We start from the raw sequence: 21,484 nt of genomic DNA, 5'->3' as shown, positions 1-21,484 counted from the left end.
GGGGGGACTTAATTAAGTCACCGTGCAAAGGTAAATTCCCACCCCTGTTGCCAGATAACTGCCAATCATAGAATCCCTACAGTGTAGAGGGAGGCCATTCTGTACCGGAGCTGCTGGGTAACTTATTTCATTAAAGCCTTCAATTGGACTACAATCTCGCTTCAATAGTGATTGATCGTGCATCACCCACCCCACCAGAGCTTCCCCCCCCCCCCCATCAGAGACCCCCCAATTAGAAAATCCCCCACCAGAGACCCTTTAATTAGAGACATCCCTACAAGAGACCTCCTAATTAGAGAGACTCCCACCAGAGACCCCCTCATAAGAGAGACCCCTGCCTGGAAACTAGAGAGCAGTCCAGCAGTGGGAAAAAAAAACACTGCTTGAACACTCACCTGGGCAATACATCTGCCGGCTCAGGCAGAGAAAGCAGCACCTGTCAATTCATGGAAGGCAAAGTTGTGAAACTAACCTCAAAATTTCTAAGCATCTAGATATGATTGACAGCTCCTTGACCACATCAAAGATAGTTAAGTGCTTCCTGCAGAGAAATTTTAAAGCTACTCAAGCAAAGGGAGATGAATGAAACCACGCAGACAGCTGAGTGTGTGTGGAAGTTGTCAATCGCAGCCTAGTGAAAGCAATTTCACAGAAATGAATGAAAGATTTGTAGATCAAAGTTCTGAGGGGGTTTCAAACCAGCTGATTGTTTTTTCTCTTTTTTTCTCCATCCTGTCCTGTGTTATCCTGCTCTGTCTGGTATGGGCATTGCCGAGCAAGATGCCTCATTTTTCAACAGACATAACATCGATGGGCTTCTAGTTCTGGAACTCTAGCCTTTCAAGTGTCTCAGTCCTCGTTCTGCGTTCTGGGATCATTCCCTCCAATTTCCCCTAACTTCATTAGCACTTCAGTAGCCAGGTGTCGCTCTACCAGGTCCACTGCTTGGTCCACCATCGGGGTTTCCCTGGCTCATTGCCCGTTCGATGTCTCTGGGAAGATTCCTCAGGAAGTATTCTCACACCACCCCCTCCATCACCTGGGCTGAGGTCAAGGTCTCAGGCTGGGACCATTTGTGAGCCAAATGAATCAAATTGACCATCCAGGAGTGAGGATCTTGGTCAGAATGGTAGGCCCAAGTATGGAACTGTCGGGCCTTACAGTCATGGTGACCCCCCAGCCAGCCATGTCAGGATTTCTGCTTAAAGCCAGTTGTAATCTTCGCTGTCAGCTTCCTCTGAATCATCGTCGGCCTTCTGTACTTCCCCAGTCAGGTAGGCAGCAGTGAACCCAGCCCACTATTTTTTAGGCAAGGTTTTGGGGTTAGCAGTTCTCTCAGAAATCCTCAAGGCTGCCTCCACGTCACCCGTGCCTGCCATTTTCTGTACCTCAACACATCCTCACATTCCAGGCGCAGGGATTGGAGGGCATGGAGGGGATTGAAGAGCTGCTGTTAACCCTGTCTTTGCTCTTCCAGCGGCAACTGGTTGGTGGTGGCTTGTGTCTGAGTTGCTTCTTGTTGCACCGGGATTGCCTCCTGTTGAGTCAGTGTTGCCTGGGCGAGCTGCTGGAGGTAAGAGCGTCCATGTCTCTTTGCTCACTGTTACCAACCTGTAACATCTGACCACATTCTCTGCCAACTGTGACATTGCAAGGCGTCGGGTGAGGATATAGGTGGGGGTTGAGGGACACACAATAAGCAACCAGAAGACCAAGTCAAATCGATAAACAATTTATTGGTTAACACACAGGAAGGCAGATAGCCCAGTTCATGGTCATAAAAAAGGAAAAAAGGGCTGAAGTTCCCAAGGCAGGTTCTCATCCAGTCCATAGTTAGGTTCCAAAGCGGGTTTGTTATCCGGTACTAGTCCACAAAGCACACAGCTAGTAATTCGCACAGGAATCCAACACCCTCCTCACTCCAAGACTTCCGCCCTAACTATTGCTCGGTGATCTACTTATATTGTCTGTCTAAGAGTTTGCCGCTGAACCTCATCTCCAAGATTAATGTGGACTCACTTCAGGGTTACAGGCGATGTCGCCGACAGAACAGAGATATAAGAACATAAGAACTAGGAGCAGGAGTAGGCCATGCTCAGATAGAGAATGTTTAGGTTTTCTGACCGGCATTGAAACTTCCATGAGTATGTCTACGGATCACCAACGTTCACAGTAGAAACTGATCATCATCCATTAGTACATATCATAAAAAAGGATCAAAATGATATGTCACCACGTTTACAGAGGGTCATAATTAAAATGCGTCATTATGATTTTCAACTGGTATACACACCTGGAAAGGATCTTATAGTAGCAGATGCACTCTCCACAGCAACTGAAGAAGATACTCAGATGAATGATATCACACAGGTGATAGAAGCTCAAGCAAGTCTATTAATGACATTGTTATAAAGGCCACAGAAATCAAAGATTTTCCAGCATTAAATTATTGAGAGTAAGTGGTGTAGGAAGAGTGAGCGAGATCTCATCGTGAGTGAGACACAGCCCGAGTGAGTACATTTGGGAATTTGGATCAAAGTGGGAATTCAGCTGATAAATATTTTTCATCATTAACTAGCCGAGTTAAACAGGTAACTGACTGAGTGGCAGTTAAATGTCAATCACCTGCAAGCCCTCTGCCTGGAAAGAAAGCTCTAGGGTTCAATAAACCCCTTCGCACACAGCCACACAATGGAGCAACACCCTTCCTATGGAGCCAAGTACCTCCTTGCAAAATGTCTTTTGTCAATCACAGAACCCCCACTTTCCTGCCATGTGAGGGTTCCGTGATGGGCAAAAAGACATTGGACACTGAACGGGCTCCTTAATTTCTGTTTAATAAAGTAGCTCGCCCAGGCCTCCTGCTCTCCAGCTGTCAAGTTAGCAGAACCTGTTGTCACGCCCCGAAAATATGACACTCACAATGTTTGGTGGTGCAAATTTGAAATCATTCGCCATTCGCGCCCTCTCAGGTCAACAGTGAAGCACTGTCACTTACCATCAGCTGAGACTTTGAACCAAGGCAGCGTCTGCTATCCCACGCTGATGTACAGGATCCTGTGGCTCTGTTACGAGGAAGAGTTGAGGCGTTCACCCTCCTGCACAATATGTATCCCTCAACCCAGAATAAACAATCTGTCTGGCCATTACCAAATTGCTATTGGTAAGAGATCACTGTGTGTAAACTGACTGCTCTATTTACAACAGTGATCAAGCTATAAAAGTAGTTTATTGGCTGTAAAGCGCTTTCTGGATATCCTGAGATTGTGAACGGTGCTATATAAATGCAAGTCTTTCTTTATGCACAGTGGTACATATTGTACATACCAGGCCCTAACAGCAGCAACTCACCAAGGCTCCTTCAACAGCATCTTCCACCTGAAAGGCTGAGGGCAGCAGATGCATTGGGAACACCAACACTTGCAAGTTCCTCTCCAAGCCACATATCAGTCTGGTGTGGAACTATGTTGCCGTCCCTTCACTATCGTTGGGTCAAAGCCCTGGATCTCCAGCACTGTGGGTGCACCTTTTAAAAAAAATTATTTTAATGCTGGCCCAGCATTTATTGCCCATCCCTAATTGCCCTTGAAGGGGCAGTTAAGAGTCAACCATATCGCTGTGGGTCAGGAGTCACTTGTAGGTCAGACCGGGTAAGGATGGTAGATTTCCTTCCCGAAAGGACATTAGTGAACCAGATGGGTTTTTACAACAATCAACAATGGTCATCATTAGATGCGCAGGGGAAATGTTTTACACAGAGGGTGGTGGTGGCCTGGAAGCACTGCCAAGGGAGGTGGTTGGGGCAGATACGTTAGTGACCTTTAAGACTTATCTGGATGGGCACACGAACAGACGGGGTATAGAAGGATACAGATGGTTGGTCTAGATAGGACATGTGATCGGCGCAGGCTTGGAGGGCCAAAGGGCCTGTTCCTGCGCTGTATTGTTCTTTGTTAGAGTTTCTATTCCAGATTTTCATTGAATTCAAATTTCGTCATCTGCCACGGCGGGATTCGAACCCGGGTCCCCAGAGCATTACGTTGGGTCTCTGGATTACTAGTCCAGTGACAATACCACTACGCCATCGCCTCCCCGTAGCTACACCACATGGGCTGCAGCGACTCAAGAAGGCAGCTCACCACCACCTTCTCAAGGGGCGATTAGCGAAGGGCAGTAAAAATGCGGGCCCACATCCCACGAAAATAATTTAAAAGACAGAACCTCTCACATTTCTTCCTTTATTGCACACTTACGGATTTAAAAAGAGAAGAAAACATTTTAGCTGAACTTCTTATTCAAAGACAAATATTGTTAGAAAGGAGTCTGCAAAATAACACACATAGGCTGCCCTGAACCTGTTGTTCGCATCCGTGTATATTGCCAGCATCCGAATGTATAACCAAGTCCCTGATGGTGGAATTCTCTGGCCTACCCTCAGGTAACAGCAAACATGCTTAGCGGGCTGTGAAATATCAAAGCCCATCATTGTGCAACATGAGAAGTGATTAAACATTAGAGGATCGCAGTGAGGCATAGTTAGTGTGAAATAACGAGGGCGGTTCTAGTCTTGGATCTTTCTGGTTTACAATGCAACAATGAAGAATAATAAGACAATCAACTAACAATATTCTTGAAGGGGCTGGGGGGGTGGGGGGGGGGGGGGGGGGGGGAGTGCGTTACGAGCGGAGACCTGAGTCAATAACACAGCCATGAGGCGAGCAGTTTGAATTGGCAGTAGTCCCGTGCTGATGAATGACATGCACTGAGGGCCCTGATAAAGAATGTCAGTACGTTGATAAGGTTGAAAACTCTTGGCAAGAAGTCTTCGTTCCGTTTGCTGCTCCGTGGTTTCACGCTGTGCTACATTACAGCAAAAAAGGAATAATTGGCATGCGGAAGGTGGGGTAATCCTTAAACTCCTTCAGGTACATGTGGTGTTTGCCTTTCGCCCAGACGGTCATTTGGAAGAAACCGATCAGAGTGAAGAGACCAACTGAAAGACAAAGAAAAGGTAAAATGACAATTTCAGACATGTCTTTAGAAACCCTCATTCTGCACCTGTGTTGAATTATTTTGTGAGGAAATTTAAATCGCTGCCATATATTGTCCTACCTGGAAGACACTGTGTCATTATAGTAAAACCAATCCAGGATCCCACCTGTAGATCAACAAGCAAATAAAAATGATCACGATTTGACACCTGATTATTGCTTTTCACTGCAATATAGCCGGTCGCATTGTTAGAAATGTAGTTGGTTTGTTCGTTCTCAGCACAGCCAATCCCTTTTAAAATAACAAAATGTAAATTACAAAATGTAACTTGAGGACCCCCAATTTGGTAAGTTGGGGCATTGGGGGGCCGGAGAGGGGGGTGGGGTGGGACGTCAGCCACTTCCTGCTTTGGCGCGCAGAGCTTTGCTAGTGGAGGAAACGAGCCGAAGGGTGGCCTTGGCCGGGCGTTCATCACCGAGACCCAGAAGAAAAAACGGGCGGCACGGTGGCACAGTGGTTAGCAGTGCTGCCTCACAGCGCCAGGGACCCGGGTTCAGTCCCGGCCTCGGGGGACTGTCTGTGTGGGGTTTGCACATTCTCACCATGTCTATCTGGATTTCTTCCGGTCCCACAGTCCAAAGATGTGCAGGTTAGGTGGATTGGCCATATTAAACTGTGTTTAGTGTCCAAAGATGTGCAGGTTAGGTGGGATTACGGGGATAGGGTGGGGAGGTGGGCCTGGGTGGAGGTGGTCTTTCAGAGAGTCGGTGCAGACTGGATGGGCCGAATGGCCTCCTTCTTAAATTAACAACCTGTTTCTCGGGGTTTTAGCTTGCTTTAAATACTGCTCCCATGGTTAAAGCAAATGATTATTATTAGTAATCAGACCTTGGGATTCAGGCGTTGACAGCAAAAAAAAATTCTTCAAGGAACATTTTCTTCCCTTCACTACACTTCAAAGTGCAGTCAAATATTTCCAGCTGGACTCCTGTCCAACTCAGTGGGCTACGAACCCCAGTCAGATATATGGATATCATAGAAGCAGCAAGCGTGAGGACAGGGGTTTGGAACCTACACCAAGATAAGATACCGAGACGGTCACTGTCTGAAAATACCAGCACCGGCTGGCATGCCAGTTTCCCGACACTGGGGGAGGGCAGGTCAACGGCCAACAACTGGGTTTATTAAGAGCTTGGCCAACTGAGGTTTACGGAGGCTGAATGGAATATTTCACTTTCCTGATGCAACAATGGGGTTAAGTTCAACTACCCTGGAGGGGAGGGTGGCCCCCAGTGGGAGGCCGGGATGCCAGCGCCCCAGGGAGAATGACAGATCCTCCCTGCCAGTCTGGGCAGAGGTGTACCAAAGGCCAGCCTGTTGGGGGAATCGGAGATAAAGACCGGAATACTCTGGCCGTTGCGATTCAATTTTACTTGCCGGCAGCGCACCCCCCCCCCCCTCAGCGGGTTTCCCGGCGGTGTGGGGCGGTTACAATCCCACTGACAAATCGGCAGGAAGGTAGAATCCCGCCCGCCAGCGAACAGCACGCGGCTGGCGGAGCGGAGAATCCCGCCCAAACTCTTGCCAACTTTCTGAAGAGAAGCTTTAAAGTGCCAAGTTACCAGAAACCCACCCAGTTTCTGATATCATTGCTGCCGTGTTACAGAGGCCAGCTCTGACAGCAGGCAAATTCTACAATCCATCAGGGGTGATAAATTCTACATCCAGCATGTTAGCTGATAAGGGGTTTTAAGGGTAACATTAATCCTGCCTAACCTGCAGTCAAATGCAGGAAGTTACATTCAGCAAACGTTTGAGAAGTGCGCGGTTAGATTTGTGCAGCATCTGTGAAGGTTATAAATGGGCGAGTGCTCCCGATGGTGAACATACCTCATAGGTGTAATTGGGACAGGACACAAAGAAAAAGAGCCAAGTGAAAGGGTTCTTTGTCGGGTAAGGAATCCTGCGCATCTTGGATCCTGGGAAAAATAGACAAATGCTCATCATAAATAGGGATAACATCAAAACACAAAGGTTGTCACCTCTCCCTGAGACCTTGAACGGGCTTCCTGAGTGACGTACGCTTCACCCTCACACCAGCCTAAGATCTTGATAAGCTGGCTCAGGTAACAATCTTTTTAAATCTCTGCAATGTGAATTGCAGCTGCAGACAGAGGCAGTGATTACTAAAATCTAACACTCGACACAACAGGCAGTGAGGAGTCAGCAGGCCCAGAAAGAGAATGCAACAAAACAAATCCGACAGTGCAGAAGGAGGCCATTCAGTCCATCGGTTCTGCACCGACCCTCAGAAAGAGCACCCTACCTCGGCCCAGTCCCCCGCCCTATCCTCGTAACCCCACCTAATCCCCAAGGGGCAATTTTAGCATGGCCAATCCAACTAACCTGCACAGCTTTGGACTGTGGGAGGAAAGTCACAGACACGGGGAGAAGGTGCAAACTCCACACAGTCACCCAGGCCAGAATAGGACCCGGGTCCGTGGCGCTGTGAGGCAGCAGTGCTAACCAAATTAATATCAATTTACGTAGGTTAGGCTTTCTTTTGAAACATTCTGTGAAAGGTATGATACTTATTTTTTTTAATGTTTCCAATTAAGAGGCAATTTAGCGTGGGAAATCCAGCTACCCTGCACATCTTTGGGTTGTGGGGGTGAGACCCACTCAGACACGGGGAGAATGTGCAAACTCCACACGACAGAGACCCCAGACCGGGATTGAACCTGGGTCCTTGGCGCCGTGGGGCAGCAGTGCTAGCCACTGCGCCATTGTGCCACCAGGTATGATACTTATTGATGACCCTTCTGATCAGAGTGGATTATGGGGATTGGTTATACAGTGCCTGTGTTATTTATACTGTAAGGTGCATGTTTGAAGTACATGGGAAAATACAGGAACAAAATCAACTTATTTTTCTTCCGGGTTTCTCAACCCAGCTGTTCTGTTCAAATGGGTGTCGAAATATGTGGGAACCAGTCGCTCAATGTGATTTTCCCCACATTGGCCAGGGCGCAAGCTCACTGTTCAAACAAGGATGGTGGGTGGGCTCTCAAAACACTGGGGCCAATCGTAGAGGCAGGTAAGTGAGGGAGAAGGCACTTCAAAATGGAGGCATCTCTCCAACTATTTTACATTGAAAATAACTTACACTTTGTGGTATTATCAGGTATTGCAGTACCCGAGAGGCTGACGCCCATTGCTTAAACCTAGGAGTTTACTATTGGCTGTATAGCATGTAGCTCCGCCTTGACAGGCGGGGTATAAGAACCGGTGCCGTCCCAGCAGCCCTCATTCTGTACCGAAGCTACTGGGGAACAGTTCTAGTCTATTAAAGCCTTCAGTTATGTTACAATCTCGTTTTAATAGTTATTGATCGTGCATCACACTTAAATTTAAAATGGCATTTACAGCCGAACACCTCCACACAGGGCGACCTGTGGCTACTGCACCCAGATAGGCTGCGTAGGGTGGAATGGGGTGGAGGTGGGGGCAATGGTTGGGGGTGAAGAAGGTCGGTAAGTCTCCCTGGAGCTCTGTCCGCTCTGCATAGTGGCCTGACATTCTGTGCCTCCCACTTCAGTTCCTGCCCCTGGCTAGGGCTAAACGTCCAGCCTTCTGCCGTCCAATCCAAACGTCCAGCCCTGTTTCAGTGGTGACGCTCTCGCCTCTGACTGGTTTATGTCCTGGCTGGAGTTTCGGCAGAGGCCCACCGATTGGGGTACTGGTTTCACAGCTCCACCTGCTTCCAGGCCATTTTCTCTTTGGAAGGTGGGATTGAGGCCAGCTGCGATCATTGATTAGACTTGTCAAAAATCTAAACAAGTCTCACTAAAGGAGCACAACTGGAATTTTACAATCTCCCTCCGGTTTCCCACACGGGTGGGGATTAATTTAGGTGCTTGTTGATGGGCCCTGGCAGCAGGCCTGAGGACCAATGGACCAGGCCCAGAGGCCTTCCCTCCCCAGCCTGACTGTGAGACCAGCCACAGGATGCCTGTAGAGGGATTTCTCGCCGCTCCCCTCCCCCACAAGCCCCCCCTCACCTTCCCCCTCCCCTCCACAGTGGCGGTCTTGCTGCAAGAACCAATTTTTAAAAATAAGTGTTTTAAAAAGTTGGAGAGAGGATGCCTCCACCTTGAAGTACTTTCTCAGTTACTTGCCATCCATTAAAGTCTGCTGCTGTTCTGAAGCCCCGATTGGTCCTTCAGCATCAAGAGCCCACCCACCGTCTTTAATTGGCTTCATGCCATTTAAGGGGGTGCCCCAGTGAAAGTCCCAACGAGTGACTGCTCCCCATCTCCCCCCCCCCCCAACCTCTTGTGCTTCCTGTCCTCAAGAGGGAAAACCAGTCCTCCATCTTGAGGGAGTCAACCTCGGTAGGGTGCCATTTCAGAGGGTTGGTGCAGACCCGATGGGCCGAATGGCCTCCTTCTGCACTGTAGTGATTCTATGATTCCATTACACAAAAACATAAGGACTAGGAGCAGGGGTAGGCAATTCAGCTCCTCGTGTCTTCTCCACCATTCAATACAATCATGGCAGATCTCATCTCAGCCTCATCTCCACCTGCCTGCCCACTCCCCATATCCCTTCATCCTTCTAATAATTAAAAACCTAGCCATCTCCTCTTTAAATGTGTTTAAGTGTTCCGGTGTCCACTGCACTCTGGGGTAGAGAATTCCACAGATTCACGACCCATTGAGTGATGCAATTCCTCCTCATCTCTGTTTTAAATCTGCCACCCCTTAGCCTAAAACAATGGCCTCTTGTTCTAGAATGTCCAACAAGGGAAACATCCCCTTTAACATCTTGTACACCTTAAATAATCTCCTCTCATTCCTCTAAACGCCAGTGAGTATAGGCCAAAACCGCTCCATCTGTATTGTTTGTGTGGCTTTGCTGTACGAATATTGTCGCATGGTTGGCATTTACACCAGTAATTAATTAGCTGGTAAGTGCATTGGGAGATTCTGAGGATTTGAAAGACACATTATACATCAAAATTATTTCAGCTTATTTGTTCTGTTTCCATTCTTCCAGCCGAATGCTGAACATGCAAACCACTTCCTGGTAGAACAGATGTGGAGATGCCGGCGTTGGACTGGGGTCAGCACAGTAAGAAGTCTTACAACACCCGGTTAAAGTCCAACTTGTTTGTTTCAAATCACTAGCTTTCGGAGCGTTGCTCCTTCCTCAGGTGAATGAAGTGGTATGTTCCAGACAAAGTCAAAGATGCAAGACGATACTTTGAATGCGCGCATTTACAGGTAAAGACTTAATTACCTGCAAATGCTCGCGTTCAAAGTATCGTCTTGCATGAGCACAGGGCTAAATCGCTGGCTTTGAAAGCAGACCAAGGCAGGCCAGCAGCACGGTTCAATTCCTGTACCAGCCTCCCCGAACAGGCGCTGGAATGTGGTGACTAGGGGCTTTTCACAGTAACTTCATTTGAAGCCTACTTGTGACAATAAGCGAATTTCATTTCATCTCATTTCTTTGACTTTGTCTATATATATATGTTTCTGGAACATACCTCTTCATTCACCTGAGGAAGGAGCAGCGCTCCGAAAGCTAGTGATTTGAAACAAATCTGTTGGACTTTAATCTGGTGTTGTAAGACTTCTTACGGTAGAACAGAGGTATTAAGCAGAGAGGTTACATGCAGGGTGAGGTGGAGTGGATTCAAGACAACTTCAAAAAGTGACGTTTTCTAACTTAACCTCCTGACAGAAACACATCCTTGGGAGTAGGTCACCATAAGAAAAGCCACAGGAGGTTAGAGAGGTGCTTACCTTCTGAACGCAGGTTCCTCAGGGCTATATGGATCGAGAAATTTCCAACTTCACATACCTACAAAGATGCATAAAACACAGTGATATATTTACTGTCTGCTCATAGACTACAAAACACTTTAGGTTGTTACAGCAATGAGTGAGCTGTACATAGGGTGACAGCTTCACTGTCCTGTCTGAAATGTACATTTATTTCTCATTTCCAAGGGCTGTCTGTTTCTAAAGGTGATAAATACTGCCAAGTCATTGCAGTCAGGCTAAAACCAGTGGTCCAATTTCTTACAAGTAAATTAATGACACAGAAGCATAAAATCACTGAAAAAGACTGAGAACACAAATAATTAGAAACAGCGGTTGTTGAATCAGTCTATAGTGATTTAAGAACTTTCTTTAGCTTGTCGGCAAATTCTCCATGCCAGAAACTAAGTGTTGACGCCGGGACTGAATCGATGATGTTCTAAAACGCCAAAATTGACACCATTCCCAGACCAATCCACTGACTGTTAATGGGCTCGCACTCGACCAAGATGGAACACAACTAATTCCAAAGAAAAATGGTGTCTGATTCGCTGGAGGCAGGATTGATACTCGAGGGGCTGACCAGCGGCAGCCACATATAAGTGCTCCGCTCCCCACACACACTCATCCCAAACAAGATGGCACCAAGGAGAGCGGCACCCTGTTTCATGGACACTGAGCTGGAGATCTTATTTGACACAGTGGAGAAGAGGCAGATCACCCTGTATCCCGGGGTGCGGAGACGGCTGTCACCCACCGCCGTGCATCGGGCCTGGGCGCAGGTGGGAGAGGTCGTGAGCGCCATGGGCAAAACCGCCAGAACTGGCCGGCAGTGCCGTAAAAAACTGCACAACCTCCTCGGGGCATCCAGGGTGAGTAGGCAACACTGTGCCCCTGGCATTCGCACCCGACCCACACACCTGGAACCCCCACTGCCCCTCCCCCCCACCCGGGGGGCAACCGGACCCCCCACCCTGCACCACCTGCCGCCATGGCCGGATGCCCTGCCGATGAAGGCCATCAGCCAACCACTCTCTGTGCTGCAAGCATCCGACTGTCTGTGTTCCCCTTCCCTCAGGGAAGGCGGGCACCCAACGGCATTAGAGGGAGAAAACCGGAGGGGGACGCCGTACCTGCAGCCCCTCCCCGCAGCTGAGCAGCAGACACTGGACCGGATTGCTGGACCGGGGGAGGGGGCGGTCACCCGGGCAGAGGTCAGCATCGGGCGAGCAAGTGAGACCCTGCTGAGTAGTGGTTCCCCGTGGCATGAGTGTCACCACAACCACCCCCACACTCTCCCCCCCCCACACACCAGCCCACTCCACACACCCACACACCGACCCACCACCTCCCCACACTCTCCCCCCCACACAACGACCCAGCACCACCCCACTCCCACACTCTTCCCCCCCCCACACACCGACCCACCCCCACACCCCCACACTCTCCCACCCACACACTGACCCACCCCCACACCCCCACACTCTCCCCCACACACACTGACCCACCCCCACCCCACCCCCACACTCTCCCCCCCACACACTGACTCGCCCCCACCCCACTCCCACACTCTTCCCCCCCCACACACCGACCCACCCCCACACCCCCACACTCTCCCCCCCACACACTGACCCACCCCCACCCCACCCCACACTCTCCCCCCCACACACTGACCCACTCCCACACCCCCACACTCTCCCCCCACACACACTGACCCACCCCCACCCCACTCCCACACTCTCCCCCCCACACACTGACTCGCCCCCACCCCATCCCCACACTCTCCCCCCACACACTGACCCACCCCCACACCCCCACACACTCCCCCCCACACACTGACCCACCCGCACACCCCCACCCTCTCCCCCCCACACACTGACCCACCCACACCCCCACCCTCTCCCCCCCACACACTGACCCACCCACACCCCCACACTCTCCCCCCCACAAACAGACCCACCCACACCCCCACACTCTGCCCCCCCACACACTGACCCACACCCGCCCCACCCCCACACTCTCCCCCACACACACTGACCCACCACCACCCCACCCCCACACACCCCCACACACTTACCCCCCCCACCCCCACACTCTCCCCCCACACACTGACCCACCACCACCCCACACCCACACACACCCCACACACTTACCCCCCACCCCCACACTCTCCCCCCACACAATGACCTACCACCACCCCACCCCCACACTCTCCCCCCCACAAACTGACCCCCCCACCCCACCCCCACACTCTCCCCCCCACACACTGATCCACCACCACACACCCCCACTCTACCCCTCACACACTGACCCCCACCACCGCCACACACTCTCCCCCCGCACACTGACCCACCCTCACACCCCCACACTCTCCCCCCCACACACTGACCCACCTCCACCCCACCCCCACACTCTCCCCCCCACACTGACCCACCCCCACCCCACCCCCACACTCTCCCCCCACACACTGACCCACCCCCCCCACACCCCCACACTCTCCCCCCACACACAGACCCACCCCCACACTCCCCCCACACACTGACCCACCCCCACCCCACCCCCACACTCTCCACCCCCACACACTGACCCACCCCCACCCCACCCCCACACTCTCGCCGCACACACTGACCCACCCCCACCCCAACCCCACACACTCCCCCCACACACTGATCCACCCCCACACTCCCCCCCACACACACTGACCCACCCCCCACACACTGACCCACCCACCCCCACACTCTCCCCCCACACATTGACCTACCCCCACCCCACCCCCACCCCACCCCCCACACACTGACCCACCCCCACCCCACCCCCACACTCTCCCCCCCACACACTGACCCACCACCCCCACACTCACCCCACACACACTGACCCACCCCCCCCACACCCCCACACTCTCCCCCCACACACTGACCCACCACCCCCACACCCCCACACTCTCCCCACCACACACTGACCCACCCCCACACCCCCACACTCACCCCCCCCCACACACTGACCCCCCCACATTCCCCCCCACACACTGACCCCCCCCACACCCCCACACTCTTCCCCCCCCACCCCCACACTCTCCCCCCCCCACACACTGACCCACCACCACACCTCCACACCACCAACACCCATACTGACCCCCCCCAACACCGCCCCCTCCACGTCCACCAGCCGCCCCAACCTGCGGTCCAATAATGCATCTTGCCTTGTGTCATGTAGGATCACCTGGCGACGAGGTGGGCCTTTCTGGTGCCAACCCTAACCACAACCCCAACCCAAGGAGGAGGGCACCGAAGAGATGGAGGACAAGGAGAGGGGTCTTCGACCCACAGCCCGAGACACCCCGGAGCACCAGTCAATGAACGACACTGACTTCCCGTCACAGCTGTCTGCAACACTCTCCACCATCCCAGAGACACTCACCTCGATTGGGCAATTTAGTGAAACGGCTCCTTGGGCCGTTGTTCTGGTGCGCACTACACACGCGGTGCGGTACGGCAGGTGGAGGTAGGAACCCCCGAGAGGGCGGACGCTCGGAGGGAAGGCCAACCCCCGGGAATAGCTGCATCTGGAGGGGTTTCAGGCTTCTGGAAAGGGCGGTTCCATCGATAGTGGAGATGCAGTCACAGAGCCAGGGACTACATGAAGGGGTGTCGGCAGTCATCCAGCGCCTGCAGGTGCAGTTGGAGGAGTAGAACCCCATGCAGGAGCAGGAGGTGGTGCCAACCATGCGTGCCATCCAGGCCAACACCGCAAGGGTGGCAACCACGGTGCAGATCTTTGGGGCGAAGGTTTCAGCCAATGGTCAGGATATCCAAGTTGTGGAGGCCCACGTTCGCGATGCCCGCGGCCATGGAGCAGCCCACTTGCCGCTGGGACTGTGACACATCCCGCTGTGACTGTGCCACCACCTTCTGGCTCTATGCCACTTCAGACAGTGACTGCGCCACTTCCCTCTGGGTCTGGGCCACGTCGGCCAGTGCCCAGGCAGTGTCGCCAATGCCCTCAGCCATGGCCCGCTGTTACTGGACCATGCTCTGGAGTGCTGCTGCAATGTCCAGGTGGCCCTGGTACATGGCTGCCTGTTCCATTCCCGGCTTGGGTCACTGTCTGTGCGGAGTCTGCACGTCCTCCCCGTGTATGCGTGGGTTTCCTCCGGGTGCTCCGGTTCCTCCCACAGTCCAAAGATGTGCAGGTTAGGTGGTTTGGCCGTGATAAATCGCCCTCAGTGTCCAAAAAGTTTAGGTGGGGTTACTGGGGATAGGGTGAAGGCGCGGGCTCAGGTAGGGTGCTCTTTCCAAGGGCCGGTGCAGACTTGATGGGCCGAATGGCCTCCTTCTGCAATGTAAATTCTATGATTCCTCATTACCTCATTACTTTACACATTGTTTACTTTCACTGCTAATGTCTGATTTGAAACATTTGGGACTGCAGGTAGGATAAACAGTTTGTGATAGAGGTTAACATGACCTACCAGGAAAGTATAGAGAGCCACATGGACTTGTTGGTCACCGTACACTGTAAAAGCCAGAAAACCACATCAGGATAAAACATCAGGATTAAAAATGGATTCTTGTCAGCTCGTGCGAAGCAGCCGGCTCACTACTTACGGGGAGGTGTGTAGAGTGGATGGTTGATGAAATAGGCTAGCCAAGCAGTGAAACCCCAGTAATAGAAACAGTTCTGCAAAGGCAAATGTAATCATTCAGACAAGTGGACAGCACCATTCTAATCGCGTACGGTCAGCCTTTTCACAGTGTTATTCAGGCTGTAGTTACTGAGGATTAGGAAGGTCAATGTGTGGGAGACCCTTGCTCAGAAGAGACCTACTGGGGATGCTGGAATCTGAAACAAAAACAGAAACTACTGGGCAATCTCAGCAGGTCTGACAGCACCTGTGGAGAGAGAAGAGAGCTAACGTTTCGAGCCTGGATGACTCTTTGTCAAAGCTGGAGGATCCTCCTGATTGAAGGAACACAATTCTGCGAGGACACCCGAGCCTGAGAAAGGAGTACCAGTGATCCAGAGTCCAACGACCAGTCCCCACCTCACGGAATCAGCTGCCAAGTGTGCGGTCGAAGGTGAGGCTTTAGGTCCGGGCTCATCGGCCAAGCAAGGACCCACAGAAGCCATGACCAGTCACACAGAGTTTCTCAGCTGGACAATCCTACTCGTTAGCGAGTGGTCGCCGAAGAAGACTGACTGACGATTGCGTCAGTTTTACTCTGAACCCAACTGAATCAAAAGTAACTGATAGAAATTGACTTTTCTAGTAAGTGAGGGAAGATGATAGAGGTAAAAGGGTCAAATGAGAACTCATTAAAAATAATTAACTATAATCATATTAAGCATTACTTGAGTGCAACAATAGCTGGGAATCCACTAAGGGTTAGTCCAGATCATACACTTTAACTTAGGTTTCACATCTGCGCATTGCTTGAGGCTGCAAGGTCAGTGACGTCAACTAGCTAAAAGACCCCATTGTCTTGCAAGAACTGGTGCTCCTGTCCCAGTTCGGGTAGTCCCTTTTCTATGGTAACAGCCAGTCTAGGGTGATACGGTCTGAACAAAAACTGAGTTTTTTTTCCAATTAATGTTAGATGCAGGTATGGATAATTTGGAAAATTAGCAATCGATGGAATGGGAAATTTGCACCAATACATTTAAATACATATATCGCTTAAATTGATGGACAGACATTTTGGCCGAATTGAGTAAATTATAAATTAGTTAAAGCCAATCAGAAGTAAAAAGAAGGCTCAACCTTAAGATAATAATCTCCTTAAGAATCACTTACCGGGATGGAAAAACTCATCCTGGGATCACCCAATCCATATTTCTGAAACCTATTTCCTTTGCTGCTTGCTTTTGCTAATCGCCATCGTTCTTTTGTTTAAATTACTTCGCTATTTTATCCTGCGTATTATGATTTGAAGAATTACTACGATCTGTAATTGAATAAAAACCCAACTACTGTATTCGCTAAAGACAATTAATCTGACTAGCTTGCTGCAGGGCTAGTTGGAAACTTTCCAAATTTTGTATTGAAAATAAGTTTACCAGTGGCACAGCTGACAAATAAAGTATAAGTGGACTTTGCCAAAAAGCACAGACTTGACCTCTGTTATTTGGGAACTGAGAAGGGATAACGGATATCCAGGGTTCCGAATAGACAGAGACCCATCAGTAACTTTGCCAAGAGTTTGAAAGAAATCTTATTGGAAAGATTTCAAATAATTTAAATAAGTGCCTATTCTTAGTTCAGAACATCCAGCATTTCTCAATAGGTTTACATTTAAATTGTTTCTGCTCTTCATTAACGATTAATACCCCCTTTGGCAGATATTGTTACAAAAGGATGCCATTTGGGATCATATCTGCTTCAGAAGTATGGAACAAATGATGGAAGGCATTGAAGGTGTTCGCGTCTATGTCGACGACATGATCATTTGGTCCACCACCCCGCAGGAGCATGTTAGTCGCCTCCAGCGCGTATTCAAACGTATACGTGAGCATGGCCTCCGCCTCAACAGGGCCAAATGCTCTTTTGGTCAGACGGAACTCAAGTTCCTCGGGGACCACATCTCCCAATTGGGTGTACAGCCGGATGCGGACAAGGTAGCTGCTATCACAGCTATGAAAACACCAGAGAACAAGAAGGCGGTCCTCCGATTTCTGGGCATGGTCAATTATTTAGGGAAGTTCATCCCTAACCTCGCCTCTCATACCTCGGCTCTCAGGAACCTGGTCCGGAAGACAACAGACTTCCAATGGCTCCCTGCCCACGAGCGCGAATGGAGAGAACTCAAAACAAAACTCACCACGGCCCTGGTCTTAGCTTTCTTTGATCCAGCAAAGGAGACCAAAATTTTGACCGATGCCAGCCAATCCGGCATTGGGGCAGTGCTCCTTCAACGTGATGAGGCCTCATCATGGGCCCCCGTTGCATATGCATCACGCGCCATGACCCCCACGGGGCAGCGCTACGCGCAGATAGAAAAGGAGCGCCTGGGCCTTCTGACCGGTGTGGTTAAGTTTCATGATTATGTCTCCAGACTTCCTCAATTCACCGTTGAGACCGACCATCGCCGCTGGTCAATATAATACAGAAAGACTTGAATGACACCTCGCCTCCAGCGTATTCTTCTCAAGCTCCGGCGATATGAATTCCAGCTGGTATACACCCCAGGCAAAGACCTCAACATTGCTGACGCCTTCTCCAGGGCAGTCAACACTCCATGTGACCCAGCAGGATTTGTCTGCCAGGTTGACGCACATGTGGCATTCGCGGCCTCCAATTTACCTGCCACGGATGAACGCCTCGTCCAAATTCGCCGCGAGACGGCGGCTGACCCCTTGCTACAGCTTGTCATGCACCACCTAACAGACGGGTGGCGCAAGGGCCAATGCCCTCAGTTCTATAATGTCAGTGATGATCTGGCGGTAGTAGACGGGGTTCTTCCAAAACTGGACCGCATTGTCATCCCGCATAGCATGCGCCAGCTCGTCCTGGAACAGTTACACGAGGGCCACCTTGGCGTGGAAAAGTGCCGCCGATGGGCCCGAGAGGCAGTGTACTGGCCCGGCATTAATGAGGACATAGCGAACACAGTGCTCAACTGTCCCACTTGTCAGCGCTTCCAGCCGGCCCAACCACGTGAGACGCTGCAGCCCCATGAGTTGGTCACGTCACCATGGACCAAGGTGGGCATCGACCTGTTCCACGCGCTGGATAGAGACTATGTCCTGATCGTGGACTACTTTTCGAATTACCCGGAGGTGATACGGTTGCACGACATCACCTCGTCTGCCGTCATTCGTGCCTGTAAGGAAACCTTTGCTCGACACGGCATCCCGCTCACGGTTATGTCGGACAATGGCCCCTGCTTCGCCAGCCAGGAATGGTCCAACTTTGCCAGGTGGTACAATTTTGCCCATGTGGCATCCAGTCCCCTGTACCCCCAATCCAACGGCAAAGCGGAGAAGGGAACACATATAGTCAAACGGCTCCTCTGCAAGGCTGCCGATGCTGGGTCCGATTTCTACGTCGCCTTGCAGGCCTATCGCTCTGCCCCACTGTCCACTGGCCTGTCGCCAGCCCAGGTGCTCATGGGTCATCCCCTGAGGACGACGGTGCCGTCCATTCATGTCCCAGACCTCGACCACCTTCCGGTCCTTCGCCGGATGCAGCTGTCCCGTGCACAGCACAAGGCGGCTCATGACTCCCGTGCAGCTGATCTCCCTGCTCTGGCTCCAGATGACAACGTCTGCATCCATCTTCCGGATGGTGGCTGGTCTGCAACCGCTGTTGTCCTTCGGCAGGTGGCCCCCCGCTCGTTCCTGGTTCGTCTAACGGATGGCTCCATTCTGCGCCGCAATCGATGCGCCCTTCGTCTCGTTCCACGCTCGCTACGTGATCCTCCACTGTCGCCTCGCCCTCCTGCTGACCCTGCCACAGACTATGCAGAAATCTCTGTCACTCTGCATCCCCCTGACTCTGACGCAGTCCAGCCCGCTCCTGAACCGGCGGCTCTTGACCCACCCTTGAGGCAGTCAACCAGAATTCGTCGCCCACCTCAGAGACTTAATTTATGAACTTTGCGGACTTATAGACTTTCTGAATTGTTTTGTTGCTTTGTTTGATCGTTTACCTGGTTTGTATATAGTGTTCATCTCATTATTCTTGTTGCATACTGCTTCTCTGCACCAGGCACCTTCCCATGTAAATAGCTTAGTTCTCATGTACGTAGTCCTGTAAATATGTCTTCGCACCCCACACGTAATTAGGAACATTCTCACCATACACTATTTATTGCCACACATATACATTCTTTTATAAAAGGGGGATGTCATAATATACACCAGTATATCATGGTGCAGATACACACACACTGATGGACACAAAGCAGGACCAATCAACACACACAACACCGCAGCCAATCACCAGTTAGAGCACACGCACTATAAAGACAGGGGGCATCAGAGTTCCCGCTCATTTGAGCTGCAGCCTCCTAGTTCGACAGAGCTCACAGCCTGCAGCACAGATCTTCACCATGTGCTGAGTGCATAGACTGGTTAGGACAAGGCATAGGTCTTTAGTTCAATCTAATATCGTGTCAACCCACAGTGAAAGTGTGTTCAACAGTTTCTGACTTAATAAAATGGTGTTGCGCTATTTTAAGCCTGTATGTGTTCCACGGCTCCAGAGCACCCAACACATCATTCATATTTTGAAATTATCTCTGCCACACTTACAGTCCAGTAAGGATGCCATATTTCGAAATGGACATATTTATGATGAAAAGTTTTGAACCTATGTTGTAACAAGAGGTTAACGCAGGTCAACAGCTTGGAAGCGCTTACCTTAACAGTGTTGCGTAGAGGCATTGTACCGTGAGAAAAGCGATGCACAAAGAGAGTTTCAATCAGTCTTTTGACATAATGGAAAGAGTGGCAAAATCCAGCCAAGCTGAAAAAGACAAGGGGACAAAGTTAAACGTCAACAGGAAGCAAAATCTCAAGAATGACAGGCCAGCACCTCCTGCTATTGCCTCCTCCAAAGGCATGAGGAACTCCCTTGCCAGCCTATGACAGGTGTGACTTTTACTGGGCAGCACGGTGGCACAGTGGTTAGCACTGTCTGCCTCACGGCGCCGAGGTCCCAGCTTCGATCCCGGCTCTGGGTCACTGTCTGTGTGAAGTTCACACATTCTCCCTGTGTTTGCGTGGGTTTTGCCCCCACAACCCAAAAGATGTGTAAGCTAGGTGGATTGGCCACGCTAAAATTGCCCCTTAATTGGAAAAAAATAATTGGGTACTCTAAATTTATTTAAAAAAGGTCTGACTTTTACTAATTCTAACAAAAGGTCAATGTTCAAAAATTTGGGGGAGAATTTTAATTCCCACAAAAACAGGATGGGGTTAAGGGTCAGGTGGATGTAAAATGTTTTTTTTAAATCTTCAACCCATTGGGCAGCACAGTGGTTAGCACTGCTGCCTCACAGACCAGGGACCCGGGTTCAATTCCGGCCTTGTGTCACTGACTTTGTGGAATTTGCACGTTCTCCTCGTGTCTGCGTGGGTTTCCTCCGGGTGCTCCGGTTTCCTTCCACAGTCCAAAGATGTGCAGCGCAGGTGGATTGGCCATGATAAATTGCTCCTGAATGTCCAAAAGATGTGCAGGTTGGGTGGGGTTACGGGGAAAGGGAGGGTCAGTGGGCCTTGGCAGGCTGCTCTTTCAGAGGATCGGTACAGACTTGATGGGCTGATTGGCGTTCTTCTGCACTGTAGACATTCTATAAAACCCAATCCGCCTCGAACCTGCCCGATTCCAGAACGGGGAGCGGGAACCACCCCACATCCAGGAGGCAGGTCGGTCATTTAAATATTATAATGCGGCTGCAGGCCTTCTGAAGGGTAATTATGGCCGGGCCATAAATGCTGGCATTGCCGGCGACACTCTGGTCCCATGGTCTAATCAAAGAAAAATGAAATACCGTTTTAAACTTAACCCAGGCGAAGCTGACAGTGATGTAACCTCCTGTTCCCTCCACTCTCAGATCTAACACTCTCAGATCTGATAGCTGGGCCATTAACTCTTCTTCCGCCCACATTGCCTTGATCTGTGGAGCCATTTCCAGCATTTTGTTTTGGTTTCCATCTCTGATTTC

General features: G+C 50.7%; 1 protein-coding gene across 3 annotated transcripts in view; it reads right to left on the bottom strand.

Moving 5' to 3' along the window:
• Nucleotides 1–4,224: 4,224 nt before the first annotated feature.
• LOC140426134 (very-long-chain enoyl-CoA reductase-like) overlaps nucleotides 4,225–21,484 on the bottom strand; it is a 158,396-nt gene continuing 141,136 nt past the window's right edge. For all 3 annotated transcript variants that reach the window (XM_072510532.1, XM_072510533.1, XM_072510531.1), the window contains 7 exons: nucleotides 20,178–20,283; nucleotides 15,425–15,497; nucleotides 15,289–15,332; nucleotides 10,803–10,860; nucleotides 6,883–6,971; nucleotides 5,113–5,158; nucleotides 4,225–4,993 (listed from right to left, as the gene is read on the bottom strand). In XM_072510532.1, the coding sequence (XP_072366633.1) occupies nucleotides 4,866–4,993; nucleotides 5,113–5,158; nucleotides 6,883–6,971; nucleotides 10,803–10,860; nucleotides 15,289–15,332; nucleotides 15,425–15,497; nucleotides 20,178–20,283 (544 nt within the window). In that variant the 3' untranslated portion in view covers nucleotides 4,225–4,865. The remainder of the gene's footprint in view (nucleotides 4,994–5,112; nucleotides 5,159–6,882; nucleotides 6,972–10,802; nucleotides 10,861–15,288; nucleotides 15,333–15,424; nucleotides 15,498–20,177; nucleotides 20,284–21,484) is intronic.

Source organism: Scyliorhinus torazame, chromosome 7, assembly GCF_047496885.1.
Source record: "Scyliorhinus torazame isolate Kashiwa2021f chromosome 7, sScyTor2.1, whole genome shotgun sequence".
NCBI lineage: Eukaryota > Metazoa > Chordata > Chondrichthyes > Carcharhiniformes > Scyliorhinidae > Scyliorhinus > Scyliorhinus torazame.
Note: the sequence above shows the minus strand (reverse complement) of the source record. Positions and strands in the feature narration are given on the sequence as shown.